The 9,579-nt window shown below is 43.3% G+C and overlaps 1 protein-coding gene across 1 annotated transcript; it reads right to left on the reverse strand.

Annotated features, from left to right (window-relative positions):
- Positions 1 to 3,505: 3,505 nt before the first annotated feature.
- LOC148877535 (TPR repeat-containing thioredoxin TTL1-like) lies at positions 3,506 to 8,249 on the reverse strand. Its single transcript, XM_088942119.1, has 7 exons — positions 6,601 to 8,249; positions 5,634 to 5,829; positions 5,357 to 5,541; positions 4,939 to 5,272; positions 4,627 to 4,831; positions 4,406 to 4,512; positions 3,506 to 4,276 (listed from the first exon to the last, which is right to left on the reverse strand). The coding sequence occupies exons 1-7, from the start codon at positions 7,563 to 7,565 to the stop codon at positions 4,124 to 4,126; spliced, it is 2,145 nt and encodes a 714-aa protein (XP_088798245.1). The 5' UTR covers positions 7,566 to 8,249; the 3' UTR covers positions 3,506 to 4,123.
- Positions 8,250 to 9,579: the final 1,330 nt, after the last annotated feature.

Consider the following 9,579-nt stretch of genomic DNA (forward strand, 5'->3'; position numbering starts at 1 on the left):
TTCTTCCCTATGCGTTTTCATCCACTTTGTTAGCTCAGTACTATTTGGATGACGGAGTCTCCTTCTTGAATCATCCCTCCAGGGTCTTTGACGTGTTTCATCTTGCAGATTCAACCTCGTGACCTAATCCAGTGATCTTTGATCTGTCATTGTCAGCAGGTATTTAGTACAAATTGAGCCTATCAATTGGCGTTTGTGAGAGCACTGAAAGCAAAGGTCCTTCCTACTCTTTATTTTCCACTCTTTGCAATGTCTTCACCTAAGAACAAGGATACATAAGTTGGTGGATCTTCCTTTAGGGGGCAACTCCAGAATGTCAAACCCTCTTCAACACCAAGGGTGAGTCAAGAACCTGGTGTGCCTAGCCCAGAGTATGGATGTTCGCATGTAGGCGTAAGATGGTTTTGACCGCCATGTTGTTACGGTTCAAAGCAGGCTTAGCCTTGCCTACGCTTGACAGGCTTACGTTAGGGACATGCCCGTCATTTTCGCCTGTAAGACTTTTGGGAGAACTGATGTCATCTTCAGGCAGACCACCGAAAGCTTAACGTACTCTTTGAGGAGGGGTGGTCGACCTCCTTGGGTGCCTAACCTTGGCACTCCTAGACCATCATCCCCTTGCGGGGCGGCCCTGGTTAACGGCTAGCATGGCTACCAGGGTTCCTCATGGGCGCACACTAGGTCATGGGGACAGTGTTGGACCGGCACTGCGCTGCCGACACTCAAGGGAGGCTTGGCACGCGGGCCTGGTTCAAGCATGTCCCTACACCTCGCCAGCCCCTTGCCCAAGCTGATTGAGCTATCCCGTTGCCCCTAGCGCACGGGTGGGTTCCGGCCCAAGCGGTTGCCTATCATCATGGCACACAGGTGCCTGTCATTATCGGCATACAGGAGACCCTACACATCGGTGCCAAGTCACCTCATCGGCGCATGGTCGCCTTCCATGATGGTTGTCCCCCTTTAGCACGTAAGCAGCGCCTCCCATGGACCGGTCTGAGCCAGAAGAGTGCCCCGGCCATTGGACTTGAGGTCATGATCTAGTGCTACTGACTTTGGTGAGCCATACCATCGGACAACTCCTAACCTCTAAGCGCACAAAGGCTTGTCCTAGCCTGCCTTGGCCAGGACGCCGCACGGGTTTCTTCCGCTGTAGAATTATCCCCGTGACAATGTGGCAACTCATGATTGGAGGGTCATTTTACCCCTCATCGGTATTGATCAACTTAAAATGAAATAAAAATGCAACGCAACACCTCCTTAATTAACAAATGACAACTTGTAAGATACTCTGAAAACATAAAAACAGCCATACATTAGGAATATCTCTCCATGAATTTAACAAACATATACAAGAGATATTCCCAATGTGCATCTAGATGCTATATGCACAAAGTTTTTGCTTATAACCAGGCATAATGCATAGAAAGCCAAGAAATCATCATTGCACATTGAACTGAACAGCAAGTAACAGAAAACGTTTTTGATCAATGCCCTTTTTAAGACAACGGCCACGTTTTGCAATTCCGTAAATTAATTCTAAGTTTTGTGTATGTTTTATATTGTTATTTAGAGCGTTGACACCGAAAAAACAGTATATTCATTAAGCTTCCAAAATGAGGTTTTATATAAAAGTTACTTTTCACAAAAGTCAAAGCATCAAATATTTATCTAAAAGGGCTTAAATCAATACGTTAAACCAAATGAGAACATATTGGGACAAACGAATCTGGTCGCGACATGGTTTATTGGACAAGCAGCTCTGATAACAAACACGAACACCATAATCAGAGACCCTTAATTTCTTCAATTCTCCTTGCTACCGGTAGTAATTAAGTGTGAGATTGAAACTACATGTGAAGCAAAGAAATCTGGGAGTATGGAGTCTGGTCCATCGACTAGTGTTTCTATTTGTTACATGCTATTATTACTCTACTCTTATGTCTTATACATGTCAACCCTTAGGCTAATGTTTGATTTCAAGGAAAATGCAGTGAGAAGTAAACGTTTACAATCCTTGTATTGGCTTCTTTGTATTTTCCTTACTTTCCCTACATTTTTCTTCAAACCAAACATGACCTTAAAGCAAATACATCGAGTCTGGTCCATGGCCTAAGAATGTCTGTAGTGGTGATAGTATACATTCAAAATTTGCATGCATGTTTACCATAGGTTGACGCAGAGAGAATCTCTCTTATTTGCATGCATGTTTACCACATACCCACCATTGATGACTGCTTATGACGTGCTCTTTGACTGCTCCGTACATTACCTACCATAGGTTGTTTGCTTTGGGCACAATTCCCCATTTTAATAATCCCCCGCCTATCACTTCCTCTCTCTCTCTCTCTCTCTCTCTGGGCATGCCATCATCCTTAATCAAAATTGGGATATGCTCAAATCATACCTATAACCTATTAGTAAATAGAAACGACAGAGTCATTGTTTCTCTCTCTCTCTGGGCCGTGGTTGGCTATTCTTTTTGAAGGATTCCGTAGCCTGTACGATCATACTGCCGTTGCCTCTATTTTTTTTAGTTTCACAACTCTACTTTTTCTATTTTGCTCTGGTTTAGTGTTTACAGTTTAAGCCAACTTGAAACCTCCAGACTCCGGTCATCAATTTGATGATCACAAATTAGCCACGTTGCAAAACAGTAGACAGCAAAAAAAAACATAATATCACACCCATCCGAGTATCCGACCCACACCCACCTCTCTTCTGACTCTGACGGGTTATTTTCATTGAGAAACGCTCCCCTAAAGCCATTTAAACTTGCTAATGATTCATTAAGAAGAAGAAGAGAGAAAAAATAAAAGGGAAAAAAGCCATAAAGTGGGGTGAACTGGAGGCTGGAGGAGAGGGACTACCGGACACATGTTGGCCTGTTGGTAGCCCGGGGCACACCTGCTTCATTTCATCATGTGCGACAGTCACATCTACATGTGAGACTTGAAACAAAACAAGATCACACCTACTTGATGCTTCATTTCAAGTGCGACAGCCAAAGCCGTTGGATGTGAAGATCAGACTTGAGACAGTTTTAAACCCACATCCACTGAGCAGATGAACACCCTCAATTCCCTGTTCAGCTGCTCTCTCTCTCTCAGAGGCATCACCGCATCAGCCCACTAAAGCGCATATTGTATTGTTCAGAGAAGAACAAAAAGACAGTAATAAGGCACTCAGTCTCAGTCTTCAATGACCAAGTGAGCAGTACTCTCTACCCTCAAATGTGGCAATGAATGCTCACAACTACCTCTAACAAGAAAAGCCGGCCTTATTTAACAACACGTACCCGCCCACGCAGCACCCCCTCTTCTCCCCACCTGTCGTTTGTCGGAGATCTCTGCTACAGTTAATACTTCACATTACACCCAGCTGTTTTCTAACCAAAAATACCCCTCCCCTGTTCCAAGAATTACTTTTGGTTTTCAATTTGTTCAAATATCTACTTTGAAATGGCAGAGAATTTGGAGAAAATTAATCAAAATGGTCTGGAATAAGATTTGGTAGACAAGAAAAAATTGAGACTTTTATTCATGAAATTGTAGAGTAGAAGCAACAACATCAATAGCATTATCAGGATCGTCCTCTCTCTAACCCAATAATACCCACCAGACCAGACATCCAATCTCTCTCCCATGGTTTCAAATATTTGGTATATATCTTATATATACATGTTCACAATATTTTCTACCAACCAACCTCTCTCTCTCTCTCTCTCTCTCTCTCTCTGAAATTCAACTAAAGAGCCAGCTCTAATTGTACATCTTTCTCAGCTTCTTCTCATGGTGAGGAAGACGAGGATACAAGAATGAGGCTGGCCTAAACAGGGTGGAAAATTAAAAATAAAAGAGGATGATGGATGGAAGATTAAATAAACAGAGAGAGCAATGAAAATGGAAAGAATAAATAGAAACAACAAAAGAGAACTACGCTACCTCTCTCTGGGTTCTTTGGGTCTTTGGCTCTATGAAATTATTATGTAACTGGTTTTGTCGAAGTAAACTGGTAACATCCTCGTATAAATTGGTAAGGATAAAAGGGCATAGGGGGAGATCCCATTGGGTTGGGAATTGTGGGCTGCAAGAGGGGGAAATGACAATAGGAGAATGTGCTTGCTCTAGAGACTGTAATGCCTCACCGAGTACTCCAAAACTTGATGGCTTGGGCAGATCATCTCCTTCACTCTGCTACCATTCTTGTAAATTTTGAAGGTAGGGACAATCCTCACACTTTCAGCCTTTGCTACTGCTGGACTTTCGTTCACATCCACCTTTATTCAAACACCATTCAACGAGCATTAAAAGAACAGTACTTGCTTTAAATGTGAATATCATGTTAAGATATAAAAATGGTCAGAAGAAAACCTGGGGGACTCACAGTTTAGTTCATTTAGGCCTACCTTCAAAAAATTCATGGATGGATACTGATGGCATAGAGTGTCAAAAAATGGGGAAATCTGCTCGCACTGCTGGTTCGATGGTGCCTTGAAGTGGACTACTGAAACACCTGGCATGTCAACTTTCATGTTTAGATTCACAATGACAAGTATCTAGAAAACAAGAGACGAGCAAAAATAGACAGTGCGAGAAGTGACAAACGCAGAAAAGAGAGAATGATCACCAGGTGAAGATATTGCTGCTCTAAACTGATCAAAACCTGAGACTTCCTCCACCTCACCACCAAATTTCATATTATAAACTTCCTCCCCTCGAGATTTCTTCAGTGCAACTTGGGCATGAAATAAAGCCTCTGCAATTTCATTATCACCTGGAAGTTCCTTTATCAATACTTCATAATCTCTTACAGATTCAGCCCATCGTTCAAGCTGCATTCCCCTCCCCAAAATCAATATTCAACCTCAATGAGTTTTTGAAATCAAAACACTGTGATAACAAATTAAAGAAGAGAGAGGGTTAGAAAAAATCTAATCACCTTTCCATTTGAGGCCGCCCGTCGAAGAAGGGCCTTGGTGTAATTTGGTTGGATCTTAAGAGCATGGGTACAATCCTCAACAGATCGCTCCCACTGTCCAAGCTTAGACCAACAAGCTGCTCTATTGCAATAGAGAACCGAGTTGGAAGGATCAAACTTGAGGCCCTCCCCATAAGCTGAACATGCTTCAGCAAACTTTCCAGAATTGAAGAGTTCGTTGCCACGGGCACGGGCCCTTGCTACCAATCTCACATTGCTGAGCATCATTGAAATTTCAATGTTGCGGGGATCGAGATGACCGGCTTTCTCAGCAGCTGCAACTGCATTCTCAAACCTGCAAGACATCCATCATCCATTCTCACTCACACCAAGACCCTGTAGCTATATCTCTCGTTGAACTGTATATTTCTGAGCTCACCTTCCCAATGCCATTTCAACCTGCGCTCTAACGAAGAAGACATAAGATTCTGCAAGCATCCCACAGAATTTGGTCTGTGAGCATGAGGGTGTAGACCATTCGAATTTGGGAATGCGCGATAGTCCAGAGTCTGCATCCTCAAGCTGGTGGAGCTTCAAAAGGACCTCTGCTCTACATGCAAAGAGCTGTAAATTCCATTTCAACCAATTCAGGCCATTTAAAATTTCTTATCTATAACAACGGCTTTGACAAAAAACAAATGCTGCTTAGGTTTTACCTGAGGAGAAGAATCTGCTCCAGCAGCAATGGCGGCATCACCTTCCCTCAATGCACTTTTCCAATCGCCAACCTTCCGGGCATCAGCACATCTATTCAGATGCCTCTCTACAGCCTGCAATTTCTGCAACTCAACAGGATCTGGTTGCTGTCCAGGAAAACATAGATGTTTCCGGGCATTTTCAACCTGGCCTAACCTGTATAAAAATCATGTTAAGAAATCATCACCTGACTTTGATTGTAAAATGGCATAAATGAAGCAGAAAATACAATGGAAGCCTCATGAACGTAGATCAGAAGAACCAGCAAAAGTTAAAAAAAGAAAAAAGGAAATCTAGTAAATGACTCTAAGTGCCAAAAGAGAAACCGTGAATGTAAATTAATCCAGCAGTCACTGAAAAAATTTAGAGGTCCCATGATTCTAAAAACCATTAAAAGGAAGTAAAATGCATTAAGAGAAAACGAAAGAAAAAAAAAATTGCTCAGACAACAATTATCCATTAAACTATATTTGTGGAAAGGCAAAGAGAACTCATACTATCAATAAAAAAGTCCCATGAAGCTTTCAGTACTCTATGAAAGAAAAAGGAGAAAAAGTAAAGAAGAAACAAACTTTGATCACTAACAGAAGGGAGAAACAGTAGACACGAGAGACAAAAACCAGAACAAACAAAAAAAGCAATCAAGCAAGGAGAGAGATCATACACAGAAAGTAGATCTGAGCAGGCAAAAACTACCATCATCCACACCAAAACCAATAACAAACATAACATACGCATAATGCAGATCACAACAACACAAATAACTCAGAACTCAAGCTCGTCTAGGCAAAAGAACACCCACAGCTTGCACGGTTACATTCATCCATGAAAAGCAACGAAACAAAATGAAATAAACATGTAAAAAAATAACAAATATTAACAAAAAAGGAAAAGAGCAATGCAGATAAATTTCCTCTTCTCACTCACCTCAAATGCAGAGACGCCAATCGCTGATGCGCTCTCCAATACCCAGGATCCAACCTCACTGCTTCCTCACATTCCCTTACGGCCTCGCCCAACCTACCAAGCCCTGCCAATGCCGCTGCCCGGTTGCTCCGACATGCCGCATTGTCTGGCGACATGGCAATGGCTCGATCATACAAACAAAGCGCTTCTGCAAAGTTTCTTCTTCTGTACTGCTCATTGCCGGCCCTCTTGATCTCCTCTGGATCTGAGCTCGCCATCGCCCGTTTCACCATCATTGATTCCCCGGCGAATTGTATATTCCCAGTCACATTCCCTCCAGCCGTTTCCCCTCCACTGCCGGAGCCCAATTTCCCTCCACCAACGCCCCGCATTATACTCCCGTGCCCATAATTCCCCGTCCCAGACCCCAAAACGTCACTGCGAGTAGAACTCCGACAAGCCATGCCCGTCTTCAGAATCCTGCCGGAGGGGCAAATGTTCCCACTAGGAAGAACATTCATAACCGGCGAATTAACCGAACTGCCACCACTGCTACTGGTGACGCTTCCACCTGAGTATATTAATGGGGCACCGCCGGAATTCGATCTCCTGTGACCCGGTTTGGAATTACGAGCCGCGGCAGCGGATCGGACACTCTCGGAGGCAGCCGGACTACTCTCGCTCGAGCCAAAAAGCTCACCGGAATGATTGTTCCCACCTCCATCGGACCTCTTCACAACTGGGTTGTTCCCGGTCTTTCCAGAAACAGAGCCAGAGGAACTAGAGCTGCTGCTTGTAGTGGTAATCCCACTGGCAGCGGGTCCACCACCAACACCTGGACCACGAGTCCTCAAGGGCGAGACCGGCGAACCCAGATCGAGTTCCTTGAAATCCGGCTTGTTATGCTCGAAGTTCAAAGCGCCGCGAAACCGATCGGACAGAGAATCATACCCTATTTCGGGTATGGGCTTCCCTGGATGCGACATTTCTCGTGGAATACGAATAACCAAAAAAGATTCAATTTTTCTGTCTGGGCTTTTCCTACTCTCTCTAACCTTCCCTCTCAAACAATGTCTGTTAGCTCCTCCAACTACATGACCACCAGCAACACATTAAGAAATGAAACCAAACTGGCGTTGAAGATGACATGTAGGCCAATTGAAAGAAAGAAAGAAAGAAAGAGATGGGGATCTCGTGATTTAAAAGGAGGAAGCAAGGAATGAATGTGGGTGCTAGAAAGTATAGAGAGAGATAGACAGACTGAATGATTGATAGTTCGGGGAGAGAGGAAGAGGGGCTAGGCGTTTTGGAAGGATTAAGAGAAGAAAAGAGAGAAAAGAGAGAGAAAGGAAGAGACTTTTATTTCCTTTGCTTCTCTTTTCTTTCTTTCTCTTCACCTGCTGCTTCACGAGACACCTCTCCGTTCTTTTTTTTTTGGTACTTGGTGCCATGCACCATTGATAATTTTCCCTTGACCCCCTTTTTCCCAAACTGCTGGTTGCAGGATTCGATTCCGCGTACAAACCAGTTAACACACCAACGAGCCCTCTCCGTTCTCTCTCTTCCCTCTACTACCACTACTCCCTCTGACTTCTCTCCTCTCTCTTTCTTTATTATTTTTCTTTTCTCATCTTTCCCTTCGTTATCACTCTCTCTCCAAACCCGATTCCCTTTATTTGTTGTATTTTCTGTTCTCTTCTAATTTCCCCTAATTTACCAATTTCTAATTTCATCGCTTATTTTTCAAGAAGAGAGAGAGAGAGCGTGCATAGGTTAAGCATCGTCCACCTCGGGGCTGATGTTAGACTACACCCAAACTATTATTAGTCTTTCTGTGTTCACAGTTCACACTCCCAAGTCCCAAATTAATTAAATTCATTCTTCTCTCACTCAGTCACCCCCACTCCCTTAGGCCAAAACCCGAAATCACGGCCTTTGGATGTATTTTGGGGTCCACTTTTACGTCACTCCATCCAAATCAAAGTGGGCCCACGTCAATACATCGAGGGCTGTGAATCACGGCTTTAAGCCCAAGACTACGGCGATGGCGTAGCAGATATTTATCGTAGATTCCGTACTTTCGAAAATTTTTCCTCCTACGCAAGCCAGAAGCCAACGCAAGATTTTAAAGACCGTACAGTAAATTTACGTAATTAACATTGAACTTTGTTCTTCATTTTACACATATACCCTCGCCTTCTTCCTGAAACTACGAAAAGCCACGTTCTTATCTCGATTGTTTCGAGAAATTTATGAAAAGTGTCAGTATGCTTACTAAGATCATTAAAAGTGGGGAAACCGGAAAATGGAAAAAAATAATAATAATAATAATAATATTCGTTGGTAACCCGGAGGGCATTAAAGCAGTTTGGATGGAGAAGTAGGGGTATTTTTGGAAAGCGTGTCTCGCTCTCGACAGGAGGCAGCTGGCCATGTGCAGGGTGCCGTGACAGCTGGCCCATTCGGGGTAACTCTAAGCGTTCCAGCGGCCTCCAGCTAAGCATGTAACGGAGTAATTAACGGTTTCCGTCTTAAACCATCGAATATTCCGCGTATGAAAGAATATTCCGTCCCCGTAAGCTGAATAGGATTGACAGGATGTTGACTCTTGACCGCAGAGGAAGAGTCATATCCAGTCCCGCAAAGGCGAGAAATGATTGATAGCCGGTCAGAAGATCCATTATTTCCCTACACCTCACACCCTGGCTGGTTCCCGACCCGGCTCATCTAGAGTGGACCGTTATTGGACCCAAATTGAACTAAAAGCAAACAGGCAGTACATAATCACCGAGCTATCACTTATGATAATGGTGTTCTTTAATCCCATTTACATCTTCATAAATTGGGTTTAAGCGTGTGAAACTTCTTAATTTGCTAATTACTCTTTAAGAATTAAGGGCAAAACATCGCAACATACATATATCGTATAATATGAATCTGGATTTCTCTCTGACATGGAATCCTTCTCACACCCACCTCATACCGGAAACATCTACAATA

The sequence above is a fragment of the Nelumbo lutea genome, chromosome 1, assembly GCF_056320005.1.
Source record: "Nelumbo lutea isolate HS-2025 chromosome 1, American lotus-T2T, whole genome shotgun sequence".
NCBI lineage: Eukaryota > Viridiplantae > Streptophyta > Magnoliopsida > Proteales > Nelumbonaceae > Nelumbo > Nelumbo lutea.